The sequence below is a fragment of the Camelus ferus genome, chromosome 8, assembly GCF_009834535.1.
Source record: "Camelus ferus isolate YT-003-E chromosome 8, BCGSAC_Cfer_1.0, whole genome shotgun sequence".
In the NCBI taxonomy this organism is placed as follows: Eukaryota; Metazoa; Chordata; class Mammalia; order Artiodactyla; family Camelidae; genus Camelus; species Camelus ferus.
In genome coordinates, this window is record NC_045703.1 from 49,377,506 (window position 1) to 49,395,938 (window position 18,433).

General features: G+C 35.4%; 1 protein-coding gene across 15 annotated transcripts in view; it reads right to left on the reverse strand.

The window, feature by feature from the left end:
• AHI1 (Abelson helper integration site 1) overlaps positions 1-18,290 on the reverse strand; it is a 176,117-nt gene extending 157,827 nt beyond the window's left edge. For 14 of the 15 annotated variants that reach the window (XR_004322013.1, XR_004322012.1, XM_032484985.1 and 11 more), the window contains exons 1-5: positions 18,135-18,290; positions 13,070-13,137; positions 11,438-11,562; positions 2,900-3,462; positions 2,043-2,221 (exon numbers count right to left, since the gene is read on the reverse strand). Coding sequence is in view for 13 of the 15 variants with exons in the window: in XM_032484985.1 (XP_032340876.1) it covers positions 2,043-2,221; positions 2,900-3,462; positions 11,438-11,562; positions 13,070-13,079 (877 nt within the window). In the remaining 2 variants the exon portion in view is untranslated. Of the gene's footprint in view, positions 1-2,042; positions 2,222-2,899; positions 3,463-11,437; positions 11,563-13,069; positions 13,138-17,927; positions 18,112-18,134 lie in introns of those variants that run through there. The other variant, XM_032484980.1, reaches the window with a different exon arrangement.
• Between the last annotated feature and the right edge of the window lie 143 nt (positions 18,291-18,433).

An 18,433-nucleotide genomic window follows, 5' to 3' on the forward strand; every position in this document is an offset into this window, starting at 1 on the left:
AGAAAAACACTGGAGTACTTTCAATACCAAATAGCAAGAGCTATTATAAAGCTAAAGTAATTAAGACATGGTGGTGGTGGTGGTGCAAACTATCTAAGAACAGAGACTAGCGAAACTGACCCATTTACAGAGTCATGTTATTTGTGATAAAAGTGACACTGAAATGCAGATGAAAATCTGGTCTCTTTAGTAAGTGGTATTAGGTCAATTGTATATTTATACGAGGAAAAAATGGGGCTGGACCACTACCTATCCCCATACACAAAACTCAATTCCAAATAAACTGCAGATCTAAATGTGAAAAGTGGAACAAAAAACCTTTAGAAAAATAATATATAGAGAAGTATCTTCAGAATTTGGGAAAGATTTCTTAAACAAATTACAGAAAGCACTTACCATCAAAGGGAGAAACATGGATAATATGGGGTTATGTAAAATTTAAAAATTCTGTTTTTCAAAAGATACCAATAGGGGAAAAATAATAAAACCCAGAGTGGAAAGGTATTTGCAATATATATGTATTCATATCTGGGAAAAGTCTGCTATTTAGTTATATAAAATATTCTCACAAATTAATAAGAAAAAAGTGGACAATTTCATTTCTTAAAAAATACACAGAAGATATGAACAAATTTACTGTGAAGGAATCCAAGTAGTCAATAAACATGAACAAGATGTTCAACTTCACTAGTTACACAGAAATCAAATCAAAGTCAAAATGAAATCATCACTACACACTCCTAAGAATGATTAAAATTTTAAAGCACTGACAATATAAATATTGGTGAAGATGTAGGGCAATGGAAGCTCTCAAATATTGGTGGTATCAATTGGTAACCCAAGTGTGGAAAGTGGGAAGTCTCTATTAAAATATACATACTCTATGACTTAGCAACTCTACTAAGAATATGCCCAACAAAAATGTATACACATGCTCACCAAAAAATGTGACTAGAGTGTTCACTATAGCTTTATTTATAATCGCTTAAAACTAGAAAACACCTCAAAAGTCCATCAATAGAATAGGTAATTAATTGTGGTTTATTCACACAATGGATATCTACACGGTACAAAAACAGGACTGATAATGAATAAGCTCAACTGCATGCAACAACAGTATAAATCTCACAAAAATAATTTTGAGCAAAAAAAGGCAGACACAAAGAGCACAGTATTTATGATTCTATTTATAATAAAGCAGAAAAATAGGGGGAAATTAACTATGTATTAGATGTCATGAGAGTAGTGGTCCTTCTACTGGGTGCTAATGATGTTCTGGTTCTTGATTTAGATGATGACTTTATAGGCATATTCAGTTTGTGAAAATTCATTAAGTAGCATATTTGTAATACGTATACTTTTCTTTTTAAAAATTTAATTACAGGAACCACAGAACACCATCAATTAAATCATCCAATGAATAAGTACCATATACTCTAAAATTGCTTATTTTAGTTTCAATTTTTGGCAATTAAATAGAAATTGAAAAGAAAAAAAGATGTAAGAAGTAAGAAAAAGGCAAGAATAAGTAAAGAAAAATAAGAAAAAAGAAATGAGTAAAGAGGAAGGGAGAATGCAAGAGGTAAAACGAAAAGTGGGCAGGAAGGAGAGATGCTGAATTAGGAGGCACTGGGAAGATACCATGTTCGACAGAGATGCAGCTTTAACATCTGAAATTTTTATGGGCTGTTGACCATTTACAGATTTCAATGCTATAAGTCATAATTATTTACGGGCAATGACATAAAGAAGAAAAATCTCCTATGCCACAATAGCAGCTATAAAGTTAATGTCATTCTAGAGTTGAATCAAGTCACTAATTAGAGACGACAAGTAAGACTGATATTACAGAGGCCCATAGTTACAAACAAATGAATGCTATAATCTAAACGAATCCAAGCATAAGTACCAAATATACTACATTGGATTTTTTTCAATTATACCCTTTGGGACTAGATTTTCTTTAGTTTTAAGGACTGAAGTCCTAGAATCAAGTGTTTCCTACCAAGATACGCATTTTTCATTTAATTTGAATAACAAACCTGCTTTAGCCTTCTTTTTCTTTTTTTTCGGTTTGGATTTTGTGTCATCTTGCATGTTGTCATCCACATTTTGTTCCACTGAGCTTATTTCATCATCTTGATGAGAATCTGAAGTAACTGCTCCAACTGGAGATTCCTTTTGTTCAGCTTCGATTGGGTCATTAGAGACGACCAATGTACTGCAAATATAATCCAAGTACAAGCCATCAGAAAGGTACCATTATTATTACTACTTATGGTGCAGCAAAGTGAATAGTGAATTGAGGCAAGGATAATCCTAAAATAGGTATTATTTCCTATTGGGAGATACATGTATTTCTCATGCACTAAAATGGTAAGCTAATAGTAATCTTTGGATGGTTGGATTGCTTTTATTTTCTTCTCTGTGTCTGTAAGTCTACAATGAGTAAATATTATTTGTAAAATATGGAAAAATGCTATTTTCATATACTCAAACAGGCGCTTGTAACTCAATAAAGGGGGTAATAATTGGGTAATTATTTAAGAAGCAGACGTAAGTGAAGAGTTAAAGGTGGTGATTATGGAGCAAGACTGCCAAGGTTCGGCTGTGCTTCTTACTGGTTCTGTGACTGAAAACCCTTCAGTTTCCTCATCCACAGAACTGGATGATAATACTACTATTCTTCACAGGGTTGTTACAAGGAATATAGCACATATTCCTTGTAAAGCATTTAGCACACAGGAAGGTGCTACATACAGGTGAGCTGTTAGTACTGTCCTGGCCACGTGTCCAATTGGAAGACATTTTCTTTGTGAAACTACAGGTATCATTCAAAAGCTGAAAATAAGAGTGTTTTTTTTAAAGAGGACATTTTATATTTATCGGTGTCACATACCTTGTTTCAGATTTAGACAGAATTGGAACTTTCTTTTTTTTCTTTTTTCTTTTTTCACTGCTCAATTTGTCATCGTGCAGTGAAGTATCTGAGGGAAAGTAAGTCAACTGCTCTTTGAGTTTCTTTCTGATTTTCTTCTTAATCTCCTTCGCCATTTCTTCAGCCACTTGGAGCTGGTATACCTGCATCAGCTCATCTTCCTCATCTAAACTGTTATTTTCTCTTTCTTCCTTGGCCCTCTCACTTTTCTGAGGGGTGGCACCCGGCTGTGACTTGGTCGGTGCTTTCTGAGGTGTGGAATCCCCCTTCTTCTCAAGAGTTTCCAGTTCCACTTCTTGTGCAGTCACCTGGAGCGCTGTCTTTACAGCCTTTTTAGTTGCCTTTTCTTGCGTGTCTTCCTCTACACTAACATCATCATCTGGGTTTTCAGCGGCTGACTGTAGATGCCTCGGTTTGTTTTTAGGGACTCGCATGGTCTTATCTGGATTATAGATGTCAGCAGCACTTATATAATCACTTTTAGTTTCTTTAATTTTCTGAAGATTGCTTCTAACAGCGTCAAGCTAGGAAAAAAACAACACAATAACAAAGTTTCAGCTAAGCACAGTTTAGTTACATGAAGATAAAATAACAATGAGTGTTCAACCATGTGTAATACTGTGAGGATTATTTCATTTTTTTGCTTGAGCACAGTGATACCATTCTAGGGCAACGGTGGGCACTTTCCTAGTTTATTTTCCCAGCATTAGATTAGTAATCTTGTGAGTTAACTTCAGCTCAAATGAGTTAGTTAATTAACATGGGGAAAAGCACTTACTGACTTTTCAGAAGTGAATTATTGCTCGAATCTCAAATGTTACTTTCCTCTTTGGCAGAATGATCCATACTCTAATCTAGTTAAGGGATATTTGAGAAATTGCTAAAAGAGCCATGGTAATAGTACTTCATGTTCCCCAATAGAAAACACATACACGTCATTTATCTTGCTTTATAGTTACATTCTAAAACCAAAGGTCTATAGCTCTCAGATTACCTGCAATTAGTTCAAACGTATCACTGCAAATACTGCTAAGTATCAAGTATTATCAAGTTACATCAAATGACAAACTAAGCACACACCTGTACGTCTTTCCCCAATCAACATTATTCAAAATGAGAGATATTTTAACAGAAAATAAGGTTAAAAATCAAAAAGGAATGTTACTAGTAATAAAATTAATATTTTGAGAAATTCCCCAAGGATAAAAAATAGGCAGGGTTAGATCTATTAAGAAACTACCAGAAAAAACCATAGCCCACAGGAAAAGACTTCTCCAGAGAAAAGGGTGGTTCTGAAAAAGCCATAAGCACAGAGTCAAATAATACAAGAAGGAAGGATAAGCCTGAGGACAACCAACTGAGAAGCTGGGAAGGACAGCTCTGTCCTCCACCTCTGTCTGTGTTACCTGGTGACCTTCACCCAGAGGATAAAGCAGTTGTGTACAGAGAAGTATTGCAGCATCTATTCAGGTAGGCACACCCTCACCAACAGCAGAAGCAAACTATGCTGAAAACAACCAACAGGCAGAAGAGGAATTCTCATATGGAAAAATGACTAACAACTAAAAGCTGACAAACACTGAAAGGAAGTATCACAATGAAGGAAAAGCCATCAAATCCAATAAAACAGAAAAATTAACAGTGAAGAAAAATAAATAACATAAAATAATTTAAAATAAGTGAAATTAATATAATGAAGAAATTAAAAAGCATATGAGATTAAAAAAGAAATAGAATTGTAATTTTGAGTGGCAGAAATAAAAGCTTAAGAGACATGCTGAAAAACAGAATGGGCAAAACCAAAGTGCTTACAAGATGAAAGCTAGTTATCAATGAAGAATTCTCCCAGAAATGGATGAGCTTACTGATGAAGACTGAAGTTCAATTTTTTAAAATCTGCATGTTTAAAAGTAGTTAGAAAATATCTAATATATGTAAAAAGATGGGAAAATGCTAAAACAATTAGCATTTATATATCCAACATTCTACCATCTCCAAGACTCTTTTGCTCACCTAAATATATTTCCAAATTCTATCTATTCAAGGACAAATTATGAAGTCATATCCTCAAAAAAACTCTCTTAATCAAATATAATAAAAATATTTTCTCTCAAAGAAGTTTCTTTTCATATGTTCTGTTTCTCATAGATGTAATATATGCCAAACTTAAAACAGTAAAAAAAAAAAAAAAAGCAAAAAATTAAACAGAAAAAAATCAGAAAACATTTAGGGGAAAAAAAGACCCAAAGCTCAATCCTGGTTGTTTCATACTAGGAAAATCATTGCTAATCATTTCAGAAACTTATTTCTACCTTTTTTCTATGAATACAGTCATACCTAATAATCTTGAATTTCTATTATGTCAAAATGGGGCACATGCATATTTCTTCTACTTTCTCAGTGAGTACCAGAAATGTAGTGGCAATATATACAAATTGTGAGGACATTCTTGAAGGCAGTAACTTTGGACAAGATAACCAAGAATCAGAACTAGAAGGAAAAATTATGGTCTAGAAGAAAAGATTTTGAAAATGAAACTCTGGGAAAGCTAATCAGATGAGGTCCAGTTTTTCATTTACACTCTTCTACCGATCTTTCAACCTTTGTACTAACTTCATTTAAAATACAATTCACAGAGGATCTTTGGTAGCATCCCATACATTTCACTTCATTGAACTGATAGTTTCATTACTTTTTAAATATCCTATTCTGGTGGTCTGGATTTCCTTTTTCTTGCAGTTTCATAGGACAGTTTTTACATTTCTAAGTAGTTTATTAATTTTAATCTTTTGTTATTGATTTCTAGTTTTTTGTACTATACTTAAAAAAGGTCTACTTTATGGAATTTCATAATTCATGGACTACCACTGAATTTTGAAGTGTCCCAAATACATCTGTTCATTTTCTATTATATTTTTGCCTATCCTTTGATCTTTGCAGTCTTGGCATCATTTAGGTTTTTTGCTTCAATTTGTCTGTTTTTAAAATCAGCCTTATTGAGACATAACTTAATAAATTACATGAACAGTAATAGTCACCAGTTTTAAGTGTGTACTTAAGTGAATTTTGGCAAATACATACAGCCGTGACACCACCACAATCATGATGTAAAACATTTCCAGCATCCCACGTGTTCTTTTACAAAGTCAACCCCTATCCTTCCACGTCTGTATCTCTTTTTTGGTTAAGTGTTCAAGTCTTCTGCCTATTTTCATAAGATTGTTTATTTTAAAATCATCAAGTTCTGAGAGTTCTTAAAGTGTTCTAAATACACTTTATCAGACAATGTGTTGTGAATATTTTCTCTCAACTTGTAACTTATCTTTTTATTTTCTTAGCAATGTTTCAATTTTCACAAGGCCCAGTTTATCCCTTTCTTCTTCTATGGTTCATGTTTTTGTATCCTGAGAAATCTATTCATAACTCAAGGTTACCAAGGTTTTTTCCTGCTTCTTCTCTAAGTTATACAGTTTTAGCTCTTCTGTATTTTAGGTGATTGATTTGTTTCTATTTGAACAGTCGTAGTTCATAAAATTGTTTATGTATATCTTATTGTTCCAGCACTATTTGTTGAAAAGATTAACCTTTTCCTCAGTGAGGTACCTTGGCAATTTTGTCAACAACAACCATATACATTAGGGTCTCCTTCCAGACTCTCTTCTGCCCTATGACCTATATAACCATCTTCATGACAATACCAGGTTGTCTTGATTACCATAGCTTTACCATGAGTTTTGAATCAGATTGTAAAATTTCTTTAACTTAGTTCTTTTTCAAATTTGCTTTGGCAATTCTAGGTCTGTTGTTTAAATTTCCAAATAGATTTCATAATTAAATTTTCAATTCTTAAAAAACCTGCTGGCATTTTGATTAGGACTGAACTGAATCAACAGGTCAATTTTCGGAGAATAGATAATAATCTGCCAATAATTATTTGACAATGATGATTCTTCCAATCCATAAACATTGGATATCTATTTATTTGGTCTTTATTTCCAGCAGCTTGGGGGTTTTCACTATACAGGTTTGCATTTTTTTTAATAAATTTATCCTTGATTGCTATATATTTTTGTTACTGCTATAAATGCTATTTAAAATTTTCAATTCAAAATATTCATTACTGATATAGAAATAACAATTGGTTTTTATATTTGGACTTTATATTCTGCTAAAATCATTCAATAGCTCTAACGGCATTTTTTTGAGACTGATGTGTTCAAGCTTGGGGCAAAAGCTTTCAGTTTTTTACTTATAAGTATGATCTTAACTGTAGGTTTTTGTAGATGCCCTTTATCAAGCTAAGGAAGTTCCTTTCTATTCTTTTTAATAGTTATCAGAATAGACGATGAATTTTGTCAAGTTTTTTTTCTGTATTTATTGAGATGATCAAATGGTTTTATTTAATCTTATGATATGGTGAATTACCTCAACTGATTTTTCAAACGTTGTGATATATTCCTGAGATAAACCCTCACTTGGTCATAGTGTATTATTATCCTTTTTATATAATGCAAGATTGATTCCCTAACATTTTGTGGAAGATACCTGCTCTATGTTCAAAAGAGATACTGGTGTAGTTTTCTTGTAATGTCTTTGTCTAGTTTTAGTATCAGGGTTGTTAATGACTGCCTCCAAAAAAGAGTGGATTATTCCCTCTTTTTGCATAGTTTGAAAGAATTTCTATAGAATTAATATGACTTCTTTCTCAAATGTTTGGTAAAATTTATCAATGAAGCCACCAGAGAAAACTAACCACTGAGTTTTCTTTGTGGGCAGGTTCTTAACCACAGATTCCTGTTTTTGTTTTTGTTTTTTTAAGATATATAATATTTAAGTTATGTGTCTCTTTTTGAGTGAGCTTTGGTACTTTGTGTCCTTCAAGTAATTTATGCATTTCATATAAGCTGCTAAATGTGTTGTCAAAAAGTTATTCATAATACTCCCTTATTATCCTTTTAAAGTCTGTAACACATCTGCAGTGAATGCCCTCCTACATTCATAATACTGGTAATTTGTGTCTTCTTTCCTTTTTTCCTAATTGATATGTTTAGAGGCTGTGCAGAAAAGGGTTAACCCAGCAGCCCTAGCTGCTTAAATCTGCAAATCCCAAGACATGACTATTTTCAGGACCAGCCCTGAGCAGGTTCCTGGGAACTGAGCTCTGAGCCCTTGGAACATAGTACTTGACAAAGGTGAATGAATACATGAAACAACTAAAGGATATTACTAACAGTGAGAGAACTCAGAATATTTTCCACCCTTTAAAATTAATTTAATACACAAAAAACACTTTTGGAAGCTGTTATTCATAAAAGAAGTTATCCATAGGCCCTATGAAGTAACTGTTACAAGGATAAAATGATACAGGAGAAAATCAAGGAGTGAAATCAAGATGATATAGGATGGACAATGAACAAAACATGATTTAAATTCTCCCTTTTAAAAGGTAAAATTTCAGATGCAACTTCAAAATTAATAATAGCTACAGTTTGAGTATTTATTCTCTACTTAGCAATTTATGTTCATTTGTTCCAGTTATTACTGCTGAGTGTCAAACCATTCCAGACTTAGTGCTGAAAAATAATCAACAGTTCATTATACTGGGAACCCAACATATCCTTCTTATTTATCCTGTCCCTCTTATTTTCATCTCCTGATACTTTGGTTCCATAATCCATCACTTCAGTCATCACTTGCCAATATGATCTACTTTTGATCCAATACACTTATCTGGAAAAACTGCAGGCATCATTCAAATTAAATGACCTTCATCTCTGTAACTACAACGAGGCTGTTGAACATGGCTGGAAGACCCTGAACCACTTCAAAAATTGGTACTATTATAAAAATATGGTCTACGAATTCAACTGATATCTCAAAGCTACTGGACAATTCTTCTATGCTGCATATCTGTTCATTTGCAACTCTTCCATACCTGGCTCTGAAAATGCCTAGATGAGTTTAACTCCATGAACACAATGGCCATTTCAAACTTTCTTCACTCATCTCTAATGTCCAATGTTGTCATTTCTGAACTTGCTTTCACAGATAAAAGCCATCATATGGGAAGTTGGAACTTTCTGCTACTAAATCTATGAATTTTCATGCACCCCAAATGATATTTTTCTCCTTCCTTCTTTTAAAGAGATGGTCTTCCTTACCTGTGTTCTAGAAAAACTTCCTGCCCCATATCATCAGTCCCTCCATTACTTTCCTGCTATCAGTATTTAAATATCTGAATGTAATCAGTATCATCTTCACAATACTCCTTTTCCCAACCAAACTTCCTGTAAAGGTTGTCTATGGTTGTTGCGCTACTTCACCTATGAGCGTTATATTTAAAAGCCTTGCTCTCTACCTTGCTACTAAACTTTCAGACATTTATTTGGTAAGCAAAAAAACCATCTCTGGGTTCCAATCTGAATCTCTTTGAAAGTGCTTCTATATTTTATAAATCAATGTTAGATTGAAATTAGTTTTTTTCCTCATGCCTTTAGCTCACTTAGAGATTTAGAATCTTCCTATTTATGGTTTTTACTTACAGTATTTCCTTACATGTTAACAGGAACGGAATTCACTCATAAAGTTATTCTGAAGATTGGTAAGGCATAACTATAAAACACTGAAGATCCTTCTGATTCCAGAATATATGCCTGCTGTGTACATGGCATTCACTGTTTTTGTTCTGAAGAGGCCCTACTGCTTCATACCTTATTAAAAGAGCTCCTAAAGGGTTGTGATTGAGAGAGAGGATTCTGCAGTCAGACTGTCAAGAGTTTGAATCCTGGTTCTACCACTAACTATGTAACTTTGGGTAAGTTATTCAACCTCTCTGTGATCCGATTTCTCCATCTACAGGGAAAGAAAACTTCAAAATTTTATTGTTTGTATTACAAATGGGTGAATACACATAAAATGTTCAGAAGAGTGCTTGAAACATAGAAAACACCATTAGCTAGTAAATTAAAGCAAGTATTCCTCTTCTGTTTGCTAAAATAAATCATTTCAAAAATATTTTGTTTCCTCTAAGTTTTCCAGGAACAATCCTCTTCTTCTGAGCTGAAAAATCTCTTCCTAAATGTTATTTTTTAGAATACTTATCTCTAAATGAAGAGAGATCTTGAATAGTCTGGTGTGGCTGACTGGATCATGTTTAATCGCCTCCCACTTGTGTTGTTCCCAACATCTAAACTGGATCCTAAATAAATGGACATATCTTCGGCCCATTTTCTGGTTATCCATTTAATTTCACATTCCTGGCCCAAACTGCCCCTTGTTCATGTTCACAAAGTCCAGTTCTGACGATGAGAGAAAGTATGAGGTTCTACTTTGAGTCCATAAAAATATCCGGCAGTTGTTTCCAGCGTTCTTTCTGCTTTTGCCCAATGTACACCACCTTCTCAAGGGGACGGCAGTGTTCCGTCTTCCTCATGCCACTATTCCCTACCAAGCTGCATACTGGTACAGAAGCAGCAGCATTTTCCATTTTAGAGCAGCATCCACTATGGGAGACCTAATCTGCTCCATTCCGTCAGCAGTTCTTAACTGGTATGCAGTAGTACACTGGTGTACTATGAACCCCTCACACGTGGGTGGCTGTATTCTAGCCAATGTTATTACTTTTTTTTTTTTTGCCTCACTTGTCAATGTAACTGTTACACTGATGGCTGCCAGACGGAATATTAAAATGAACAGGTCTCAAATTATAGACTAGGGTAAAATTTTCTACAAGTAAAATGTAGGATGCATATAACTCATAAAACTCCTGCCAAAGAAATGTATGTATTCTTTGTATCAATTAGCAGAACATGTATGAAGTTATTTGTGTATTTGTGTGTGTGTGTGTGTACACAGAGATTATGGTCAAAGGAGTAAAAGATTTAATGGAAATAGCAAGATAGATTTGAAGAGTGAATAGTACATTAGCTGACATACTATTACAAACTAAAAACCCTGGTAACTGGGTTGATGTTAATTGCTGATTTGTTTAGTATTGCTTTGAGTTTTGTATTTTCAGTCCTTTCAAGTGTGCTTCCAAAATTCTATCATTTGAAACTGTACTTCAAGTACAAAAGAATAATTATCTCCTTATGGTTCCATTGATTTCTTCCGGTTCTGCTGGGTAGAAACAGATGAGTAAGTCTAAATAAAGATAAGCCACTGAATATCTGAAGTAAGATATTACTTCCTTCATAAATTCTTCATAATTCAGGGATAAAATCTTGATTTTCTTAAAAAATGTGTAATACGGCTAGTTTTGAGTTTCCTGGTTATTGGCAGTCACTCTCACCAGTTTGTCTGCTACCCTTGTAGGACAGCACTTAAGAACTCAGTACTCCAAGAGGGAGGCTGACTCTAAAGAAAGCTTTATTTTACCATGTTATTGACCATGACATAGATTTACTGTCCTTAAATTTCCAGTTTCTCAGAGTTTTCATATGAGAGCTGTCATTTTGTGCAGATATGTAAGTCATCGTTACCAAATGATTAATTACTCACTGAGAGTTTTTCTCCAGATTTGCCAATTTTTTTCTTCAATTTTTTCCTTTCATGTCTTAGATCATTGTGGGCCTTAAGCAATTCCTCAAAGCGAACTTTTGTCTTCACTTTGGCTTCACTCTCAACTACGAGTGAAATAAAGACTCATGTCATTTTTGAAACAATTCCATTATCACACATATTATGCTTAAAATAAAAAACAACATAAAAATCCCACTGTCTTGTATAAACCAGCATGAGTTCTCTGGCTACTCTAAAACAACTGACTAGATCTTCTTTCTCAAAAAACATCTCTTTTGGCTTTGCTGATACCACACTGACCTGTATCCCTTTTACCTTTTGGGCTATTCCCTCTAAAAGTTTCCTTTCCTAAGTTAACTTTATTTATGATACACAGTAGCATCAACTACTGTTAGTTACGTGGCCTTAAACAAGTTACTTAACATCTCTAAAATTTCATCTTCCTTATCTGTAAAATCAGAATAATCCTATGTCAAAGATCATTTTGCATGAAAAATGACTAGCACTTGCCTGGTCAATAATCAGCCTTCAACAAATACTAAAAAGCTGAAAGTTATTTCCCCTTTGAAACATAAATCAGTTCATGCTTGCTTAAGACCCTGTGAGTTTCCCATTTCACTTAGGGCAAAATAAAACAAATCCTTCATATGGTCTACAGGGTTCTCACTTCCTGGTGTGCCTATCCGTACAGCTTCAAATCAAAACAAATATCCCCTTAGGTCCCTACATTCTAGCCATACTGCCCTTTTTCTAGCTCTTTTGCCAGAACAAGAATTTCCCATGTGAAGCTGCTTCTTCCTGGTGCAAACTTCCTCTAACTCTTTTACACCTAGTCGGTGTTAAACTGCTTGTTAAAATGTTGCCTCTAAGGTGGAACACTTCCTGACAACCTCATTTAAATGTCCCTATTTCTCATGTGGCAGACTCTTCTTTTCCTTCATAGCAGTTAAGCCAACTTGAACTTGGATAATTATTTGTATATCTATACATATAAATATACTGCATCCCCCCCCACTATTCTAAGTAGCTAGTAACTACATCCCTAGCTACTATCATGGGGTCTAGTATAGAGTTGAGTACTCAATACACGTTTTAAATAAATAAATGCCGAGTGAATTAATGAATGCCTCACAGCAGGTTCTGGCAAACTACTGCCTGTAGGCCAGTCACATGTTTTATAAATAAAGTTTTATTGAGACACAGCCATACACACTCTGTTAAGAATTGTTATGGCTGCCTTCGCGCTTCAATGGCAGAGTTGAGTAGCGATAGCAGAAACCAAACCTATAATATTACTAGTCTGGCCTTTAGGAAAAAGTTTGCCAAAGTCTGCTCTAGAGTAAAACATCCATTCTGATCATAAAAAATATGCTGTCATTATTATTTACCCTGTCCAGCTAAGTCCCCAATTGCCATCCATTGAATGCGTACTAACTTTAATCACCAACATTAAATAGAAAACTGAATAACAAACTATTAAATTTCTCTAAATGTAATATTTGATTGATGACTTCTACTTTATTCCTTAATTGGCTAAAGAACCCCTTAAAATAATCCAAACTTTAAAATAAATAATATGTATTACATATAAAAATTTCATAAAAGTCTTACCAGTGGGCATATCTCAGTTTTATGGAGAGCATTGAGTTATAATGCAAAGCACTGACTCAATTAGGAACCTATAAAACAAAGAGGATTTATCTGTAATATGAAATTTCCAAATAAAAATTATAAAATATTCTTCATGCAAGATTATGTCATTGTTTGTTCACTATCTTATCAGATTTATACCAATAAAGCTAAGTTCCCTTATCCCTTATGCAAATGACTTGAATACATCTGAATCAGTTTAAAGTTTTAAAGTGAAGCAAACTGGACTATTAGTAAAGTATTTATATATTTGAAACAAATTTTTTTTAATTTTTGAAAGGCAATAAACATGTAACTTAGAACGTTAATACACTTTTTAAGGATTTTCAGTGAAAAATGAACATTGCAGTGCACTTTTAAGAAACCAAACACCACCTCAGGACTGATTTTCCTGAAAGCATCACTATTACATCTGTAAAGTATGCTTGTGGGCAGCACATTCACAGATAATGAATTTAACATTTCTGTACCTACCACTGAAAATGCTGCTATGCTGGAGAATATTAAACAAAGCATTCATTCCATTTTCCTCAAATAAATAACCTGGGTATGTGTCATTGTATATCAAAACCACAAACTTGGTATATATTCCTGAATTTCCCATTTTATTTAAAGATAGAGGTGTATGTCCAAAACAAACATATTAATTCCTGCATTAGAACACAACATGCATATGTTTTTAATAATAAAACTGAAGACTGTTCAAAAAGAAAAAAGGAAAACAATCTGATTTGACTTAGTAATTATCAGTTAAGGTTCCAGATCCCTGGGGATACACATTCATGTGTATTAGGGGTACTTTGGACAGAAATGCTAAAAAAAAAAAAAAGAATGATCATACAAATACACCTAATTATGTGAGTTAACCCATGTAACAACTATCTAGTACACAGACAAAGCAGTCATCAAATGCACGTTGTAGAAACTCCTCTACTTTACTGATAGGAGTCAGCCTTTACTCTTTCTAATAAATACACAACTAATAAGCCTGGTCATCTATGTTCCAACTTACTCCAAATTAAAAAAAAAAAAAAAAAAGGCTGCAAAGGCAAAGGTATCAGTGATTGAAACCTGACAGCACATAAGTAGAAAAATATAAAGCAAATAAGGATTTAACATTTATAGATTCCATGCTCATTCAATATACAGGAAAACAGCTGAATTATATCATGCCTATGAGTTATCAAGAAAAGACACTCTTTTCTTTGTTTTCTCTTGAGCAGAAAATTGACGTTTTAGACAATAAAAACTACTAAAGAGATAGGACAAAGAGTCAACTATGATTCTCATGTTCTTCAAGCCAGAATAATTAGATAAGTAGTTCCATTAAATGGAATATAATGCAGTAGTTTAAAACCCAAATCCTGAAACTAGTCTCCTATAGTTACTTGTGTGACCTTTGGAAATGTTTTCTCATTTGTAAAATAAATCTAACAGTAACTAAGGAGGGAGAGGCAAAGGGTTGTTGTAAGGGTTACATGATTAAAAGGTTAAAACAGTACCTTAGACAGAATAGGCATCAATAAACATTAGCTACAACTGTAATAGATACTTTTTTTTTAATTGAAATACAGTCAATTACAATGTGTCAATCTCTGGTGTACTGCACCATGTCCCAGTTATGTATATACATAAATATTCATTTTCATATTTTTTCCCATTAAAGATTACTACAAAATATTGAATATAGTTTCCTGTGTTATACAAAAGAAAGTTTTTTAAAAATCTATTTTTACATATAGTGGCTAACATTTGTAAATCTCAAACTCCCAAATTTATCCCCTCCCATCCCCTTTCCCCAGTAAGCCATAAGACTGTTTACTAAGTCTGCCAGTCTGTTTCTGTTTTGTAGATGAGTTCACAGTGTCTATAGATACTTCTTATGGGGGCACTCAGTGAGCTTAGTGGGGCATGTTGAGCTGGGTATCTTGACGGTGTAGCTATAAGCACTGGCTCCATTGTCAGATCCCCATATTCAAATCCCAGTTCGACCTTTCAGTAGATTAAGCTGAGGTCTCTGTGGACCTCAATTTCCTAATCCTTCAAAGGAGAATAATAATAATAAATCACTCATAGAGTTTTTGTAAAGATTAAATAAGAATATGCAAGTCAAACACTTAGCACAATACCTACAGCATAGCAAGCCCTTCAAAAGTGACAGCTGCTATTAGTGTGTGTGTATGTGTGTGTGTGTATACACACATACACAGTATACATGTGTGTACGCACACATGCACGTGGGGCAATATATCCGTGCACATATATTCAGATTATGTTTGATAAGCAGTATAGTAATCCAGCAAGCAGATAGAGGCTGAAGATTTGGGCATCATTTACATTTGTGATGGCTGCAAGAAAAAAAAGTGCCAAAGACAGAATTCTGGGAACCCAAAAAATTAAGTAAAAAGACATCAGAGAGGTGAAAACTGGGAGAGAGAAGTAACCAAGGGAAAAAGAGTTTCAAGAAAGAAGTGGTCTACATTGTGTGGTACCAAGAGTTGCTGCGCGTTTTTAAGAGTGCACTGGATCTGCAGTCAGGAAGTCACATGGGCAAAGTTGTTTGTGGAAGGCCAGAAACCTGGCAGCCACAGGTGGAGGGATGAATGGAAGGTAAGACCTGTAGAAGAAACGTGTATATGATTCTTCCTAAAATTCTCCTTCCAACTGTCTTCTCCCCTCCCTTGCCCCGAAAGGCAGTGACATGAGGCAGTAAGCTTTGAGGGACAAAAAAAACTCTGGAAGGAGTTTGCTGTTTAAGACTGTTTCCATGCTTCTATCACCCTACCCTTTAAAAAAATAAACCATCATCTACACTGCAACCAGAGGAACTTTCTAAGAATACAAATGTGATGGTATCATTTCTCTGTTTAGACCTCTTCACTAGCTCCCAATCACTCACTCACTAGAAAAAAATATGAGGCCCTGACCACCAGGGTCCAAGGCTACTGATGAAACGACCTCTTGCCTTTTTTCTACCTCTCTTTCCCCAACCACACTTCTCCACTGTAAGCTCCAGGCATGTGAAACTACTTACAGGCCCTCAAACATGCCAAACTCTTTCTTGCCTTCATACCACTACCTATATGCCTCTCTCTCCAGAGAAATGCCCTTCCTCTCTCTCTAACAAACTCCTAACTATCCTTTAACACTAAATGCAAACAGTCTCTTCTCCGGGGAGCTGCCTCCCCTTGAGGAGCTAGAGACAGTCTCCATAAATAAACAAAATTCTAAATATGGTTTTAAAAAACTTCTGGTATTTGAATTCCTTTCAAATGTATTTTTAAAAAATTCTCAGTTAAGTATTTCTCCTATGTGCTCCTATGGTGCCTTGATCTTCATACCTCATACCTCCTTCTGCCTCAGCCCTGAATTTTCACCCTGCTGAAATGTTCTGTGACCACCACCAAACAGCTAGCTTGTGGCAGGCTGGGCCTATGCTGTCTTCATGGAAGTAGTCCCATTTCAAAAGAAGGGGGGCAGTAATAATGATTCTAGGGCAAAAATATTCAGGCTCTTGTTTTAACACTTATTGAATGTCTGGTCTAGGGCAAGCTACTTAATTTCATTAAGCCTTGTTTTTTATTGTTTTATTGTTTTCTTTTTTTCTTGCCTGGGAAATTCAAATGGCACCTACTATATTGTAAGGAGAAAATACTGAAAAACAATGTGATCAGCACAGTCGCAAGCACATTCCTTTATGTCCATTATTACAGTATTAAAAGTAAATAATTATGTGACAGATAAGATACATTAATTAGCTATTTCCATTATTTACCATTATTTAGTAGTTTAATGCATAATTCAATTAATAAACAAAAATTATTTAATGATAAACACATCAAAAACATTACAGAAATGATTATCTCTAAATGTTAATGTATGTTACAGCAAATACATTATACAATTAATGACTAATATTAGATATGTAACATCATCAGAAAAAATTAAGGTCAAACTTAAAATGACATCCATGAACCTTATATACGTCATTAGGTTTAAAAGCTTCTCCCTCAAAAACCCTTTTACAAGACCTGCTAAGAGATACGAAACAGGAAAATTAAATGCGTTACATTTCATCTCATTTTACTTTCTCTCTAAACACCTGATTATCAGCCAACGAATGACTAAAGAACACGGGAAGAAAAAGCAGAGGCTTGTATAATTCATTCCATAACCGAATTTTATAACGCAGGAGAAAAGGAAACAAAAACCTTGTATACATAATTCAATTAATAAATCAAGATAGTCTCCATAAATATTTAAGATTCTAAATACGATTTTAAAAAACTTTAGTGTCTGAATTTCTTTCAAATATTTTATTTCTCAGAGTCCTCGTAGCAGGCAACCTTCTTCCTGAAATCGCAAGCACTAACAGCAATCGTAAACGCAACAGGTGAAAAAACTTGTTAGCATCCTTTTCTCAAAAGAAGGAAAAGCCGGATACACCAGTCTGTCGATGTTTTCACAGTAATACTGAAATGCAGCACAACCATTTGGTAGGGATTCCTAAATAACATACTTTTTTTTCTGTTTGTATACATATTGAAACGACCCTATTAATGTAACTTGACTCATAAACGTAGCACATCGATCACCTTTTATCAGGTGTAATTAAGAAGGCATTTCATAGATTTAAGCTTCAGCACCAGGTTGACAGCCTAAAAGGAAATAAATGTACTTAGTACGCATTTCATTCAAACACTATTAAACCAGAATCCGGAGACGGAAAGGTAAAGATTGCATTCCCTCTTTCCGGACACCACGCTAAACGCTCTGGAGAAGAACCCAGGAAAAGGAACAGGAAAGTACGTAGACGTACCTCTCGAAAACCACCTCGCTCCACTCGGCGGCGCTGGGCCCGTCAGACCTCAGTGGCTCAGCGCGGCCCCCGCACGGCCCCCCGGCGCACCGCCCCCGCGCCCTCGGACCCGAGCAGCCCTCCACGCCGCTGTCCCCAGAGAGGGCCAGGGCAGGGCGAGCGCCCGCGCCCGGGCTCCCGCCACCAGGAGGCCTACAGGGTACTCACAGAGAAGAGGGAGCAGAGAAGCCGACAGCTTGTCCCGCTGGAGTGGACGCCCGGACGGTCCAGGGCTGTTCCTCGCTCCAGGCGGGGCAGGCCGGGAGTGAGGCCGCCCCACAGCCGCCCCAGCCGCCAGCCACCCGGGCTCTGAGACGGAGCCCGGTTCCGCAGTGCGGGCAAGCGCCGCCAGCTGACGTCAGCGCCTGCCTACGCCGCCGTTCCCATGACAACCGATGCGGCCAGCGCTAGCCGCCTGGACCGCGGCCGGGTCTCGGCGCCCCTCGCGGCCCCGCCCCTTCCTCTGG